Here is a 17,193-nt window from a genome sequence, read left to right on the forward strand (position 1 = left end):
ACCTGCTTAGCTTGCCTGCTAGTATGCTGGCTTTCCTCAGAATGTGTGCTGCAACTTGAAAATGGTTGGTGGAGATTACTCATTGACGCACTCTTACAGCCTCTCTGCAGAAAGGGTAAGACCAGGTTCTCCCTTGTTTGTTGATGTACCAGACTACAGACATGCTATCGGTCTGAATTGCAATAGTCCATAGAGGAAGAGCATTTTGAAATGCCTGCAATCTTAACAGGACTGCTTTCATCTCTAGGACATTCATAAGTGAACTGGTCTCTTGGGGGGGCCATGTGACTCAGACCATCCTTCCCAAGTAATGCCTCCCCCACCACAATTGGGAGTCTTCCGTAGTCACCAGAGCCAGTGGAAGTGGTAAAACAAAGGGTCAGCCTAGATGAATGCCATCTGAATGGATCCACCAATGAATATGCTGTTTGCAAATCAGTGTAGGTTTGACTTGAAAAGATAGGGGTTGTCAGAGAATAGACCACTGAACAGCTAGAGTCCATTGAAGAATATGCATATAGTAATGTGCTAAGGAAGTAGTACTATTGCTGCTGCCACAGACCCCAACTTTTGCAGAATGAATCTGGTTGGAGGAGATGAATGGGATATAATCTGATGTACCTTAGATCTGAATGTGTCTATGTGATGAGTTGATAAGGAGGCAATTTGCGTTGTCGTATACAGATGTGTACCAATAAACTCCAGGCACTGTACTGGTGTCAGTCTGACTTGGAGTGATTGATTGTTATTCCCAGTGAATGACAACTCAATAGTCACTGGATTGTTGAAGGAGATGCATAGAAGGGGCAGTGAGGAGCCAGTTGGCTAGATATAGAAATACTTGGAATCCATTTAGTCTTAAGCGAGCTGCCACCACTGCCATACATTTGGTGAACACCCTGGGTGATGTGGTGAGTCTAACAGGCAGGGCTCTGAATTGGTAAAGAATGGCTCCCAGCCTAAAGCATAAGGTGCCTGTTTATTCTGATATGATAGCACACATCCTGAAGATCTATAGAGAACATCCAATCATCCTTGCAAAGACATGGCAGAATGAACTGGACTGTAACCATTCGGAACTTTGACTTTTTTACGTACTAATTCAATTTCTCAGATCAAAAATTGGTCTCAGTTCTCCTTGCTTTTAGGGCACTAAAAAAAGCGTGAGTAAGCTTTGAATACTATTTGGTTTGATGTGACCTCCTTGATGACTCTTTTGTCTAGGAGCTTTTGAATTCCTAAGGCTGGTGCCTTCCTCTGATTGGGTGGAACATAAGGAAGGAAGCTTTATTCTCTTATAGTTTGGGGGGGGGGATGGTATGGAGTAACCTCTGGATATTATTTTTAGTACCCAGGTATCTTTTGTTATAGTAGCCCAGGCATCTGGGTGCAAGGACAATCATCTCCCAACTGCCTCCAAAGGTGAGCAGTCGAGCAGCACTTCAGGTGCATTGATATGGTTTATCGGGAAAAGAATCATGGGAATCCTGATTTTGCTGACCTCCTATGCCTCTAAGGTGATGTGTACCATTAGAACTGCCTCCTCTGCCTCTGAAGGTGTTGTCTCCATGCAAATCTTGGAAGGGTCCCTGAGACTCGCAAAAACACCATTTTATTACCACCTCTCTTATTTCTAGAGAATTTTCTTTGAGTGGTAGAAACTTGATTCTCATGGCAAACAGAGTCTTTCCTTCTTGTTCTCTGTGGATAAGTGTTTCTTTCACAGATCGGCCAAACAAACAAGCGCCATCAAAGAGAGCATTGATAAAAGATGTCTTGAAAGGCTCTACAAAATTGCATATCGCATACAGGCATGTCTCCTTATGGCAATGTCTGAATCGGCAGCCAGTGAGGTACTTTCAGCTGCATGAGAGATCAACCGCATGGACACGTTGGAAATTGATAAACGAGTGGCCAGCTGAGAAGATGATCTTTTAAAATCCTCTGCAGACATGGACTTAGAGAGAGAATTTGACATTTCTTTGGTCAAATCTCTCTGCAGCCTTGTAAAATGTGCCAAATAGTTAAGAGACTTCAAGGAGAATGTCGCTGAGGCAAAGACTCACTTTCCAAATCTGTCCTGTGCTCTAGACTCTCTGTTTGGTGGGTGGACAGATGAGCTCTGTTCTGCTAGCTCTTTTTTAGTGGCCACTGCCACCACCATAGCATCTACAGGGACTCCTTTGCTCCATCTTTAGGGGAGCCAGGAATTTATCAGGTCACTGTGGTATAGGCTCAATAGATTCTGTCTCCTTCCATGCATGGTGAGAGACTAAATCAGTGAGTTTGGGGGTGGTCACCCAAGATGGAGATGGGCCAGAACCAAAACCTTCCAAAAATACTTATTCCAATGGAGAAGGATTATCAGAAGACCGATCACCTTTTTGCCTAAGGATATCTAATATTTCTCTAAAGGAGACATCATCAGGTGGTGACCCTTCTGCTTTCTTAAAATCAGTATATTCAGTGAGAGATTCTAAAGCAGAATCTATGTAGCTCCTTTTGCATGTCCTCTTCCGAAGGATCTCCTTTGGGGGATATTCAAGGGAGGTATCAGAAGACAGGAATTATGCCTCTATGGAGACTAACTGGAAACTAGGTGAAACTGGCTATCCCTGTAGAATAGGCCTGATAGAATCAGAGCTTGGAACCAAAGAGGGAATAAGAGGTGGAGCTGAGGGATAAGAGACTGGATCACTAGAAAGAAAAAAGCCCTTTCTACAACCTCAAAGGTAGACAGATGCAGAGAAGCAGTGGCCACCTGTACCGGAACCAAGATTTCCAGTATGGGTAGAGCATGACTCCGACCGGATTCATGCCTGGAGGAGAGAACCTCTGAGGCTCCACAGGGCAGGGATGGATCCAATAACATCAGAGCAGATCCCGGCCCCATGGATCTGATGCAGACATTTTAGCTCTGGGACCCATTCCAACCCAAAGGAATAAGAGTGGGACTGGTTATGGTTGCTGTTGAGTCAAGGAACTGATTCTCTTCGGAGCCAACTCTGGACCTCTCAGAGCTGTCAGATTCTGGGGCTCTGAAACTGAAGAGCCAATTGGAGGAGATAGCACTGTATGAGTAGTGGCCTGAAGACTCATGGATCCACTAGGGGATGGAGCTGAAATGACCCCCATCTGGATCTGTGCTCTGAGGAATTTTTGCATCATCCTATCTACATCCCCTTTGGGAAGACTTCTGGAGGACCTAGAGGATGTGGCAAACTGGGGCCTAGAGTGCTTTTTAAGAGTTTGCATAAAGGGGTAATGGAGCCTAGGGAAGACTGGATCCAAAATGAACTCAGGGAAGCAAGCTCTTTGAGTATATGACATATTAGGTTTCGGATCCGAGGACTCGGGATCCAAAACCTGAGCTGTGGGGCTTGCTGAAATAATGATCAGATCCAAAACTTTAAGATCCGATGATTTTTGATCAGAAGTATATACCTTTGAGTCCGAGGAAGTTATATCCAATATTTCTGCCACTTTTGGATGTGGTTCCAAGGAAGTCCTGGGGCACTTTGATGGGGAACACTTTCTATGCTCTGAAGGAGTTTTAGAGGATTTACTGGGGGCTTAAACAGACCCTTCAATATGAGTTTGTTGGGTCCAACAGCTAATGCTCTTGTGTTAAAAACAGCACATAAAGAGCAGTTGTTGTAACTGAGGGTAGAAAAAACAGAAGGGTATAGAAAGAGGATTGCCAACTATGGTAAAATGGGAATATACTACAATAAAATGTAGTAAAACTCTAAAGCAGAAACAAAACCCAAAAGCTAAAGAGAGGTTGTAGTAAAAAAGGAGTGGAATTTAAGAGAATAAAGTTAACTTCACTTATGAAAATCTTGACAAAAATGCTCAAGAGAAGGACTCTACATCTGAGCACAACAGCGATAAATGAGATCTGAGGTATTGAGAATGCTCAAGAGAAGGACTCTACATCTTAGCACAACAGCGACAAATGAGATCTGAGGTATTGAGAATGGACTAGGGCATTATGGGTAGAGGGAGAAGTTTGAGAGTTGGATCCAAAATCTATAGTATGCAACCTAGTTTGATCTGAGGATCGGATATGTAATGCATTCATTAAGGAAGAATGAAAAGGACAACTTCAGATCAATCCTCTGTGTCAAACAAGACTTTTGTATGTTCTCTTGGAACCCCTGTCTATATTGGAGATCTTTCATCCAGGTGAGAAATTTCTGATATTTAGAAAAATACTATGCAAAGATAAGCAAGTCATCTAAGTAAGAAAAAATGTAATACCTTGCTGTCTGCAATAGGCTATCACTAGACGTAAACACTTTGTGAATATCCTTGGAGCACTGGTTAGACTAAAGAATAACTTAGAGAATTGATAGTGCGATCCAGACACAGAAAATCTTAAGAAATGTTTGACATCTGGATCTTTAAGAATATGGTGATATGCTTCTTTTAAATCTAAAGTCACCAAAAAATTTGAATGGAGAATGAGAGGTAACAAGCTGTGAAGGGTGGCTGTCAGGCAAGTTACAGACTGTGAAAATCACATCCTCCAACAATGAAAGGGCAGGAAGAATTGGAGTAAGTTCATGAAAATCCAGTTGCAGTAAATCATAATACTTTTTAGGGACTTTGGAATGTCATTATGTTACAAATGAGACAACTGTTTATTCTGGAAATAGTTTCATAAAAAGAGAATCCTTCAAAGGGATTGGCAGAAGCCATGCTCCCCTTAGAATCTGAATCAGAAACCTAAAAGTACAAAATAGAATCTGTCCAGTCATAATCATTCTGTGGTTCAAATTTATGAACCTTTTCAGAAAATGAAAACTCCTTTTTTTCTCTTACCAGAATCAAATGAACTGAAAGGATCACGAACCTGAACTAAACCCTAGCTAAGCCCAATATATCCTCTCCAAAGTGACTGACACAGGAAAAGATATATGTCTACCTTTTTAATTCTTTTTGTCAGTAATTTCTGAAGAAGCAGAAAAGACTTTGGTCAGAAAAAAAATCTCTAGGGATAGGCATAGCAGGTTGGCTAGGCAAAGATGAATTCTTTGCTCCTTCGCACAGGACCAACAAGAGTGGCTCTCCATTGCCCACTGAGAGCAGCCCAACAGCTACAGATGGCAGATCTAACCCTTGGTGCATGGTGGATATAGGGACTTTACCAGAGAAAGCCAATTAAAAAGATGAATGGTATGAGGAACCAGCAATGGCCACAGCAGTCACCTCTCTGTGGCTTAGGAACTTTAGCAGCTTGCTGTGGTAACAAAGACTCTTTATTAATTTTCTTCTTTTCTGAGGTTAAAAGAAGGAAGAACTGAGGAAACTGAAGGCTGTTCTATGGTTAAGCCAAAAAAGGGTCTATATTAGAACACCAAACATTTAAAATGTCGAGTGTTCTAATATCAACCCAATATCGAAGAAGCAGAAAACCGAATTCTTTCCTAGGGAAATAATTTGGTTGTCCATTTCTTTTGCTTCTGTATTTTCAGCGCTCTGTTAGAAAGTTACGTGTCGGGTTCAGGTAAGTGTGTGATTGAGTGCGGGTTAGGTATGTGTGCGATTGTGTGGACATGAGGGTTAGGGCAGGTTAGGTGAGCTAGAGTTAGGGCGTGGGTTAGGTATGTGTGTGATTGTGTGGACATGAGGGTTAGGGCAGGTTAGGTGAGTTAGGGTTAGGGCGCGGGTGAGGTAAGTGTGCGATAGTGATGGACCTTAGGGTTAGGGTTTGGGTTAAGGTAAGTGGATAGTTAGTGGTGTGTTTGCATAGTTTAGTGTAGGGTTAGGTGTAAGATTTTAGGTGTGTGTGTGTGTGTGTGTGTGTGTGTGTGTGTGTGTGTGTGTGTGGATTGCTGTTTGTTTGGTGTGCTTGTGTTGTGTGTATGTGTTTTGGAACAGCAAATTTTTTTCCCTAGGAAAAAGTTTGCTGTTCTGAACGTTCGTTGTTTGGTATTTTGGATTGGTAGGGTTTGATATTAGAACATTCAACATTTTGAATGTTCAGTGTTCTAATATAGACCCCCCAAAAAAGATGCTTGATTCTCAGGTAAGCCTGAGAAAAATGATCAGAAAAACAGTTAAGTAGTAAAAAAGTAACTTTTTTCCCCAAAATACCTAACAACACTTTGACCAGCTCCAAATGTAACATAAAACAACTTTTACTTCAGAAAAAGTAGTTTTAAATTAATCAACTTTTATTCATAAAAGTAAAAAAAAAATGACACTCATTTAAAAAAGTCATGTAACAGCCATTCAAAACACTTTTTCCTAGCTATAAAATTACTTTTTCACAGACAAAGTACAATTTCTGGCATAAAAAGTAAAAGTTAAAGTTGTTTTCCTCAAAGAGGATTTATCTGACCCAAAATGGGAGCTGTTAGCCAAATATCGATCCTTGAAATCCTGCAAGAGGAGTACTTTTTTGCTGCAGGAAAGCTCTGAAGGGCTTGGTGCCCAAACCTCTCTTTTTAGTCAGCATGACTCAAGATGACTAATGGTTTAACTAGGATTGTGTCGGTGTGGATTGTTTTTCATTTATATAAATTAATAATTGCTTAAGTCGTAAGTGATGGTTTAATAAAGACGTTTCTTGTTTAAAAAGGGGGGGCAGGAACTGAATAATTTATGTAATGTCGCTTAGGTTATAAGATATATAGTAATATATGGGAAGTATATTGTTTGTTAATGTTAATTTGTTAATACAGTTTGATTAGTTTTGTATAAATGTAAAATTGTCTATGTTATAAGTGATAATTCAATAAATGTGTGTTTTAAAAAAAGATGACTAATGATTTGGACAAGTGGAAGGTTCCTTGAATGTTTTGAATCTGGCCAGCTGTTATATCCTTAGCAGAATATAACCAATACAGTTAATACTACAGCAGCAGTGATCTTTACGAAGAACATCTTACAATATCAGAGACTGCCCAGAAAGTTGATAAAACTGCAAATGATCTGAAGCTCAAGAAGAAAGAAGGCTTTGAATAAGACCAAACTTCAAGAAAGTTGATATGGAACATTACCCTTCCTTGTTCATCTCACAGGGAGACAAACAGCTAGTGGCTAAGAAATGCTGAAAAACTAAGCTCAAAACAAGATATGTTTCTAATGTAGATTTTTAGATGGTTGTTTCTGTACTTAATCATAGGGCTGCTGGATGAAAAACAAGAAATACAAACATTCAGTGACTAGAAAATAAACAGACATTTGTCTGATAAAGAATCAGTTGGGTTAACGGCATTTTAAATATTGCTGTCAGTTGCAACAGACTATGAAATCAGCAAACAAAAACATCTGGCAAATATTTCTAGATGTCACAAAGCAAATAAAACAAAAACATGTAAAGACCTCACTAGGGAAAAATACTACAGTTTTGTTAACCACAAGCACATTTCTTGCTGTTCAGTGAACAACATTGCCAATATTGCATATTCAACAGCAAGGAAAGATAAGTTAAGGAGGTCGATCACCTAGGCAGTAATAGCCAGACCACCACTGAAAAATCTACTTATATGATTTCAACATCAGACTTCTTTATACACAAAAGGACCTAATGCTTCCAGTTAAAACAACTTGTGTTAATCAGTTCTGCCAAACAATGAACATAAATGATTTTCTTTTTGCACAGGTTATATTGTTTTTATTGAACAAATTTACTTTGTGGCTTACATACCTAAGAAGGACTGAGCAACTGCATACAAAGCTTGAGGGGGCCAAGGTAAGAACCAATCAATTCCAGTATTGTTTACGAGACCTGAAAATATTTCAAAACGTGCTTTGATTAATAAGATCAAAAACATTAAAGAGAAAAGGTTGCACACATTATATCAATTATTTAACTATCATTTTTATCTAGTTCAGAACAAGAAAACAACAAAAAAAAATCATTACTGGCATGATTGCAAACTTCTATATACATCCAAAGTGCAGTAAACTATATTTGTTAAAAGCAGAGATCCACAGATGTCATTTACCAATCCAAAATCAATACGCATAAATTCAGAGGTTCTAGTTTACGTGACTGAAAAGTCTTATTTTTGATGCCAACGTTCTACTCACAAAATCCTTTCTCCCTTCCTGCATAGTTGCTGTCTGGCCTGGTTTCAGAGCCATCTACATTTACAGGTGAGTGAAGAAAGTAAAGCTGTCTTAATGCAATCACTATAATACTGGATATCTGAATCCTTTTCAAGTCAATAAGATTATTCATAGGTTGGTACTGGGCTATCGGCCTTAGGGCCTATACAAGCCTATTCATAACAATTCCCTGGTTATTTCTTCCCACACTATTTACTTCCCTGGACCCCTGTCTAGCAGGGCAACTGACGTGATCCCCATGGTGAATTTCCTTTCTCCCATCCAATTGTCAAGGTTCCTTTTGAAGAGGGCCAAAGAGGTGCTCTGCTTGACTTGTATGGGCAGTCTATTCCAGAGTCTGGGGACTCTCTGGGTCAGGAACCTATCCCTCCAGCATGTTTTTTTTTTATTGTGATGACAAGGTTTAGATCCCTGGAGCATGTGGTTCTGAGGGATTGGGATTTCTTTAAGTGTAGTATGTCCAACAGCTCTGGGTTCGACATGGCCTTGTATGTTAAGCAGAGATCGCCTCTGAGTAGACGATATGCGACAGAGTATAGCTGGAGTTTTTTTAGGTGGTCAGCAAAGGGCATCTGCTTTAAGCCTATGATTCTTTTAGTGAGGTATTTCTGCGACCTTTCCAGTTGTTGCAGATGTCTTCAGAGGTACATACCAAATGGGGTGTTGTATTCTATAATGGGTCTAATGAGGGATGTGTACAGTGGGACAATGACCTCCTTTTTTCTGGATGAAAAGCCCTTAGTGATGAGGTGTGCCACATAGATGGATTTCCTTATTGTTGTGGTTATCGAAGGTGAGACAACTGTCCACCTGTGTCCCCAAGTCTCTTATCACACTTTCGTTGTTTAGTGTATTGCCACCTATGTAGTAACTCATGGGTACATGTTTTTTCCCAAAGGGGATAACTATACATTTATTGGCATTGAGCTTGAGCCCATGGCTCTGGCACCAAGCATCTGTTTCTGTAAGGCCCTTTTGTAGAGTATCCACATCATTTGGGGATTCAATAATGCCTCCCAGTTTGCAGTCATCTGCGAACTTTATTAGCCAGAATCCCTTAGTGTTGGCCTGTACTTCAGAGAAGTAGATGCCAAACAAGAGCAGTCCCAGGACTGAACCCTGAGGTACTCCACTTGTCACTTGTCTGGAGCTGGATTTGGAGTCAACTACTTTTACAGTGTGGGTTCTGTCAGTAGGCCAGTTGGCAACCCATCAAGTGGAATAGGGATTAATGCCCAGCTTAGTAGGTTTATCTATGATTCCAGAGTGGAGGATGGTGTCAAAGGCCTTGGCGAGATCCAGACAGGCTGTGTGGACTGCCTTAACCTCATCCACAACTCTGGAGACTGATTCGAAGAAGTCAATCAGGTTCAGGAGACAAGATCGGCCCTTCACAAACCCAAACTAGGTAGGGTCCAGTGTTTGAAGGTTGCCACTGTCTTTGTTTATAAGTTCCATGATAATACATTCCATGGCCTTGCAGTTCAGGCTTGTCAGATTAATTGGGCGGTAGTTCCCGGGATCCACAGTGGATCCCCCCTTGTGAAGTGGGATAACTGTAGCTGTGCGCCACTCAGTGGGCATAAAGCCTGAGGTGAGGGTATGATTAAACATGACACTTAGGTGAGGTGCCAGTTCATTTTGTAGTTCATGTGGTACACAGCCTGGGATGTCATCTGGTCCCATGGATGCTGTATTCTTAACTTTGGAGAGTGAGTTTTTTACCTGTGTGGCCGTTATTACCAGAATTTGGCAATCTTCCGGTATTGAGATGGGCCTTTTAGGAGGTGAGAGTGGGGTGAAGTTGGCACAGAATCGATCTGCCAGGATATTGGCAATATCCTTGGGATCGGTATATTTAATGCCATTCTGTTGTAGCTCAGAGCAGATCTGAGCATTGCCATTTAGATTCTTGACATAGTTATAGAATGCCTTTTTTTTGTCCTTGGAATCTTTGGGAATTTTATTTTCGCAACTAGCTTTGGAGGATTTCATGAGGGATCTCAGCTTCTTACTGAGGGTGGTAAGGGAGTTTTTTGCATCCTGGGATTTTCCTCTTTTCTGCAACAGTTTCTTCCTTTTGTTGTAAAGTCATTATTTATGGGTATGTCTTAAAAAGGTACAGTTGTGTAAAATCTTACCATAACAGTATATGTCATTCTCTTCACTGTTGCAGAATACCTTAAGTAAGGGATCTCCTGCCAAGGATAGCTCAACATCTGGTCAGTATACCAAAGCCTTCAGTGTTTACAGGCATCATACGTCACATGTATGCTCCCCGCACAAGGCATTGAGCACAAAGGTGATGTACGGATGCACACACCTCAGAACTGGAAAGCCCCAAAAGGAACAAAATATCCCTAGGGACCAGGAGAAATATGTACATCCAGAAGGAGGAAAAAGAAATGAACCCCTGGCTAAACGGCCAAGAAGAAAAGGGCAAGGCAGAGCAGAGGGGTAGGAGGGAGGGAGTGAATGCTGCAACAGTGAAAAGAAGGACATCTACTGTTACGGTAAGATTTTACACAACTGTATTATGTCCTTCCATATCACTGTTGCAGTATTCCTTATTTAAGGGACAGTACAAAAGGTCAAGAGGAAATCTGAGAGGAGGAAGGCATTGAAGAGCCTTCTACAAATCCATACAGGATAGCCCTAGCAAAGCCGGGTCTTGCACTGGAAATATATCTAACTTGTAATGCTTAGTGAAGGTATGGACATAAGTCCATGTCGCATCCTCAAGGATATAGTTGAATCCAGTCCTTTGAAAAAGGCATCAGAAGAAATAACAGCTCTGGTAGAATGAACCTTTACAGATGATCAAAGATATTTACCATTAAAAGAATAACAAAAGGAAATGGTCTTAGAAATACAGGGAGAGATGGATTGTTTAGAAACTGCCAAGTCCAAAGGCATGGGGTAAAAGGAAACAAAAAGTTGCTCAGATTTGCAAATAGCCTAAGTCTTATACAAATAATATCTGAGCTGTCTATGCAAATCCAGGCTGTGAAGAACGTTTACATTGGCAGACTGTGGCGAAGGAAAAAAGGAAGGCAAATTAAAAGACAGGTTAACATACAGCTCATTGACAACCTTGGACATAAAATAAGGATTTGTACAGAAGAGACACCTTGTTGCTGTGAAAAACAAAAATGGGAGGAACAGCCATGAATGCCTGAAGTTCGGATATTGTCTTAGCTGAAATAAGGTCCAAAGGAAGAACAATCTTTAAAGTACAATGCTGCAAGGAAGCTGAAGTATTAGGCTCAAAAGGAGCCTCAGCCAATTTTTCAAGAACAAAACTGAGGTCCCAGGGAGGCAGAATAGGCTTCCTGGGAGTCCTGATATGAAGGAAGCTTTTAAGAAATTTTTTTACCTCAAACGTAGAGGTAAGAGGAGGAGGTAAGGGCAGAAAAGCAGAAATTGCTGATAGGTGAGCTTTAACTGAAGAGTATGCCAACCCAGCATGGAGCAGATCACACAAATAAGACAGAACCATAGGAATCTGGACCAAACATGGATCCTGGTTTCAAAAGAGGCACCTGACAGAAAATATCTTCCATTTGGACAATATGATTTCCTGCTAGCAGGTTTCTCGGCCTCCTGCAGGTCATAAAGCAAGTCCTCAGAAAGAGGTGCCTAAAAGGGATCAAAACCCTAACACCCACAGCATCAACTGAAGAGTGGACAAGTGAGGATGGATGAGACCCCTTGTCTTGTGTGAACAGGCCCACCCGGTGAAGTAACTTGGGTGATTGCTCTTGGCCAACTGAAAAAGAAGGGGGAACCAATAATGTCTGGGCCAAAAGAGTCACCAGCAAGATTTTGGGGGAGTCTTGCCTGATCTTGTGCAGGACCCTCAGAGGCAAAGAAAGGGGAGGGAAGGCATACAGAAATATCCCCTTCCAAGGAAAAGGTAGGACATCTACCTTCCAAGCCAGAGGACTTGGGAGTCTGGATCACAAGAGAAGTTGTTGCCTGTTCAGAGGGGAGGCAAAAAGATCTGCACGAGGAATACTCCACTGATGGACAACATCCAGAAACACATCTTTGTGAAGCATCCATGCGTGAGCCTGTCTGCAGGACCTGCTCAAAGAGTCTTGCACTATATTCTGCTCTGATGAAATGCAGACAGCAAGAAGAGTCACTTCATACTTGACAACTAGATATCAGACCTAAAGAGCAAGCCTGCAAAGAAGGCAGGACCATGTACCCCCTTGTTTACTGACATACCACATTACTGTGGTACTGTCTGTGAAAACTTTGAGGGGCTCGGGACAAAACAGGCAATGAAAGGTCTGAACAGCTAGAAGGACAGCCCTCATCTCCTTGATATTGATGTGGTCTGACCTCTGATGAAGGGACCAGAAACCCTAGACCTTGAGAGAACAGAAGGAAGTTCCCCACCCCCTGTCTGGGGCATCTGAAAATAGCTCTTGAGTTGGGACTGGATGTTGGAAAGGAAGTCCCTGGTTGAGAGGAAGTTGATGGCTCCACCACTGAAGCTTGAGCTTGAGACAGGAAAGGAAGGGAACCATGAAGTCAGGGGATGACCGTGTTGAAGCCACAATGACTTCAGGTGCCACTGAAGCTCTCTCATGTGGCCAGAGGCAACATAGGAATGAATGGTGGAAACCATAAACCTGAGGACCCTGAAAAAGTCCCTGGCTATAACTGACAGGAAGAAGAGACTGGGAAAAAAGCAACCACAGAAAAATAATCTGGGGGGGGGGGGCAGGGATGCCAGCATGGGAATGGTCTGGATCCTGTAACCAAGAAAAACATGATCTTGTGAAGGAACCAAAACAGATTTCTGAAAATTTATGGTGAACCCCAGACTTTGCAGCAGGGAAACAGTAAACTGGAGGTCCTAAAGTAGGGCCACAGGGGACAAGGCCTGAATGAGCAGATCATCCAAACAAGGGAAGACCCCTCTCATCCTGCAAAAGATAATGACAGAAGTGATGCATTTGGTGAATACTCTTGGAGCAGTAGAGAAGCCAAAGGACAAAGCAGAAAACTGAAAATGCAAGGAAGAATGAAAGAAAAGCAGAACCTTCCTGACAAGGGGATGGATGGAGATGTGAAGGCAGGCATCCTTGAGATCCAGAGGGACCAGAAATGCATGGGGAAGAAGAGGAAACAAAGTTTGAAGGGACTGTGAGGACAGAAGGTACTGCCACCACAGCTAGCTGGAATTTTGTAAATAATTATGTGTCATTTGTGAATATCAAACTGATTTATACAAGATGCTTGTGTTACAAATGTATTAGAACTGTATGTCATGTGGATATCAAACTGATTTGTACAGATGTTAGTGTTGAAAAGGCATTTGTTAAGTGCTTGTGATTGAAATGTATCCACAATATGCCCTACTGGAGAGAACAGAAATGTACATAAACTATTGTAATTGTTCAAATGTATATGTTTTAACAGAGGAAACTGGAAGGTTAACCTCAGTCCAGCAAACTTTAACATATATCTGAAATTAAATCACTTTACGGGCTAAGCCATAAAGATGGTATCTCACAGGTTTCAATGCAGCCAGAGACACAAAGTCTGTACTAGGAAGCTTTCTGTATTGTCTTTTAGGGTGAACTAATTACTACTCTGGAAACACGGAGGTATGAAATTGTTTTAGTACTTCCAGTACCTGCCACAGATCACAGCAAAAGCCCTTGTGTGTGTATTTTTACAGGTAGGTGCTAAATCCTGCCAGCTTCCAGCAATGGAGGTTTGCATGAGAACTAGAAGTTAGATGATCAGAAGTGATCTTATTCTGCAAGCTATCCCAGAAGCAATATTTTAGATATTATTTTGAGAAGTCTCTTAGTGAGATTGGGCATTCTGTATTTTGTCTTGGACCTCACAACAAGAAGGATCATTCACCACATCATCTGCCTTGCTCTATTAAGTAAGTAGGGAATAGTAATTCTCTTAGATTCAGTCAGGAATATAGTGAAGCTTAGTTTAGATATTGTTTTTCTTTATTTGTCTGAGTCTGTCTTCAAAGTTATTTTAAATATTTCCTGTGATTTTGAAATCTGATGTCACTGTGAATAGATATTTAGTATTGTCTTGTTCTTTTCTTATTTATTATTAAATATATTTAAACCTTTCATTGTGGCTAATCTTTGTAGACATATTTAAGTTTTCAGAGTATTTGCAAATTTATTTGATGACACTGTGTGGGCCAAGAAAAATCAAAACTAACCTGTTGTAAGCTTGGGGGCAAGCCCCCCTGCACCCCCACACACACACACAAACCCCTGCTCTTTAAATAGACCAACTCTGAGATCGCACTACAGTGCAGTAAAGGGAAATCTTCCCTTTCTGCACTGTAGTGTGATTTTGGAGTTGGTATATTTAAAGTGCAGGGTGTGTGGGGGCAAAGCCCCACACACGGGGGGTGCAGGGGGCTTGCCCCCTAATTACAACAGTTATGGTTTTTTTTTTTTTTTTTTACATATTAGAACTTTTACAAGTTTGAACATATGGTTTCGACCACACAGCGTTTGAACTTGTAAAATTAGACTACATAATAGGATGTGTGTGTGTGTGTGTGTGTGTGTGTGTGTGTGTGTGTGTGTGTGTGTGTGTGTGTGTGTGTGTGTGTGTGTGTCAGCTACTTAGGCAGAACATGAAGCACTGGTTGGAAAGACAGAGTGATGGAGGACTTGGCTTGGAACCTTGGCTAAGGACCCAACTCCATAGCTTTGCCACTGGGGAGTCTTATTGGGGATCTGAAGAAAGAGAGAGGAATCAGCCACTGGACTGAATGTGTTCCCTGTGTGGTCTTAAGGGAAACTGTACTTGAATGTGCTTGATGTAGAAAAATGCATCTGGAGATACTGTGTGTGTTCCTGATATCATCCCAGTGAACGTGCCCCACAAGTGGCAGTGGTGAGGATTGAGACTCCTTGATCACTGGCCCAGAGGTGGCATGTCACAGGGACAATATCCAAAAAGAGGGAAACAAAGATTGAAGGGACAATATCCAAAAACAAGGGATCTTTAAAAAAGTGCTGAGCTGAGAAAGGTTCAGAACTGGTTACCAGCTGCCCTTCTTCCTGGAAACCAGAAACATTCTGGAATAAAAACCCTTCACTTCCTGGGCAGGAAGCACATCCTGAATGGTGCCCTGGGCCAAAAGAGCATGAAGTAACTCTGGAAATAGATGAAGCTGTTCTTGAGGAGACTAAGGGATGCCCAGAAGGGGAAGCAGAACTTTCCACACCATACAATACCCCTGGTGGATGATGGACATACCCCAAGAATCTCATGTGATCCTTAACCAATACGAAAGAGACAGAGAAAGATGAAGGGACAAAGGAAGCAAATTGTCAGATGGAACCTGGTTTGTCCGGAAAAAGAGGTTTCTGAGAAACAGGGGTCTGAGTAGACATAGCAGGAGGTACACCAGCACATAAGAATGTTCAGACTGAAGTTCAATGATGGCATTCAGACTAGTGGCAAAGAAGTTCTGAGGTATGTGCATCCATAAGTCACTTTTATGACCTAAACTTTGAGCAGGGAGCATAGCATATGTGTGATGTACAATGCCTGTAAATACTAAATGGTATACTGGGTGGACATTGGGCTATCCTTGGCAGGAGATCAATTACTTAAGGAATACTGCAAAAGTGATTTGGAAGGACTTCACTACCTTGCCAACTTTAGAATCATTATACCACTGCATTCTCCCTTTGGCTGCCCACCATGCTGACACTCACTACTTAGCAGGACAGGTTTAGAGGAAACAACTGCTTCAAACACCTGCAATTTCTGCAAAAAAAAAAAAAAAGTTTGCTTTAAAGCAGTGCAACATTTAGATATGGTATTACTCATAGTTCAAATCAACAATTTTCTAAAAAAGTCATTTTCTGATAGTGACTTCAGACAAAAGTAGCACATAAAGAAAATGCCTCTCTCAGGAAATGTATGCCAAAAGTATAGAGTCCTACCATGCTTTACCAACCCATCATGCCCCAAGCATCTTGTAAAGTCATACACTCATAAACTTATTAACCACCCCCTTAACATCCCTTCCCTTCAAACCCTTCTCCAACCCTATCACCCCACTAAGCCCCTAAGATCAAGCAACAAAACTCAACTCACTGTTATCAATCCAAAAAACTCAGCAGGAGAAGCCATATTTTTATCTACCATATCTAAACTTTGGAACAATCTTCCACCCTCTATAATTACTCTACCTTCCAGCAGCCTTTTCAAGACTGCACTCAAATCCTATTTAAATTTGCACTGGCTTTGTCCTAATCCAGACTACTCCCCCCTTACCCCCCCGCCTAGACTCTTAACCCAACTATACTACTGCCACTACTAACCACAGTTAGAAATAGCTAGTTGTCTTTACATACTTTAACATCTTGTCTGACAACTTTGTTACTAATAGTATAAATGACAAGAAACTATCTTAACTTGCATCATTTTCTGTATATACTGTTGATAATCAATATCTTGTTATTGTATTAAAGCCAACAACCTGTAATGTTGTTTACAATTGCTGCAACTTTGAATTTCTATCATGTACATGATGTGGAGCTTTTCTCCCCGGGCATCCGCTGTAAAAGGACCTGCATCCAATCAGAATTTCCCAGTAAACAAATGTAAATAAATAAAGAAAGAAAGAAAGCAAACATAGCATGGTAATACAGCATTCATTTATTTTACAGCAAAGCCTATCCTATAACAATGCAGCAGATTTACTAAAGCTGCTATGTATCTCTCCAGACATACCACAGTGACATGGAATGTTGATCATAACACTGCATGCTAAACAACAAGGAAATGTCCAAATTCATACACAAACACAACAGGATGGGAAGAAGCTTTGTTGTGAGAACAATGAAAATAATTCAGTCAATTTCAGTTATGATTAGTTATGATATGTACCAACCAACATGACAGCTCTGCACCAGTTCACAAAAAAGAAGTTATGAATTAACATAATGTTCCATCTGTGTTGTCGATCTTCACTTATCCTTGACTGTGGGCCTCGGAACTGACTTGGACGTTACTTCAGTTTGCACCTTTCAAAAACTCTCGAGCTAAGCTCTACCTATAATGCTCCTCATAAGATTACCTCAG

The 17,193-nt window shown here is 41.2% G+C and overlaps 1 protein-coding gene across 1 annotated transcript in view; it reads right to left on the minus strand.

Annotated features, from left to right (window-relative positions):
- DNAH10 (dynein axonemal heavy chain 10) overlaps window positions 1-17,193 on the minus strand; it is a 5,879,077-nt gene that overhangs the window by 1,782,936 nt on the left and 4,078,948 nt on the right. Inside the window, exon 55 of the mRNA XM_044069759.1 lies at window positions 7,661-7,741. Coding sequence (XP_043925694.1) covers window positions 7,661-7,741 — 81 coding nt within the window. The remainder of the gene's footprint in view (window positions 1-7,660; window positions 7,742-17,193) is intronic.

Source organism: Protopterus annectens, chromosome 4.part0, assembly GCF_019279795.1.
Source record: "Protopterus annectens isolate FY-2018-M chromosome 4.part0, PAN1.0, whole genome shotgun sequence".
NCBI classification, from domain to species: Eukaryota; Metazoa; Chordata; order Ceratodontiformes; family Protopteridae; genus Protopterus; species Protopterus annectens.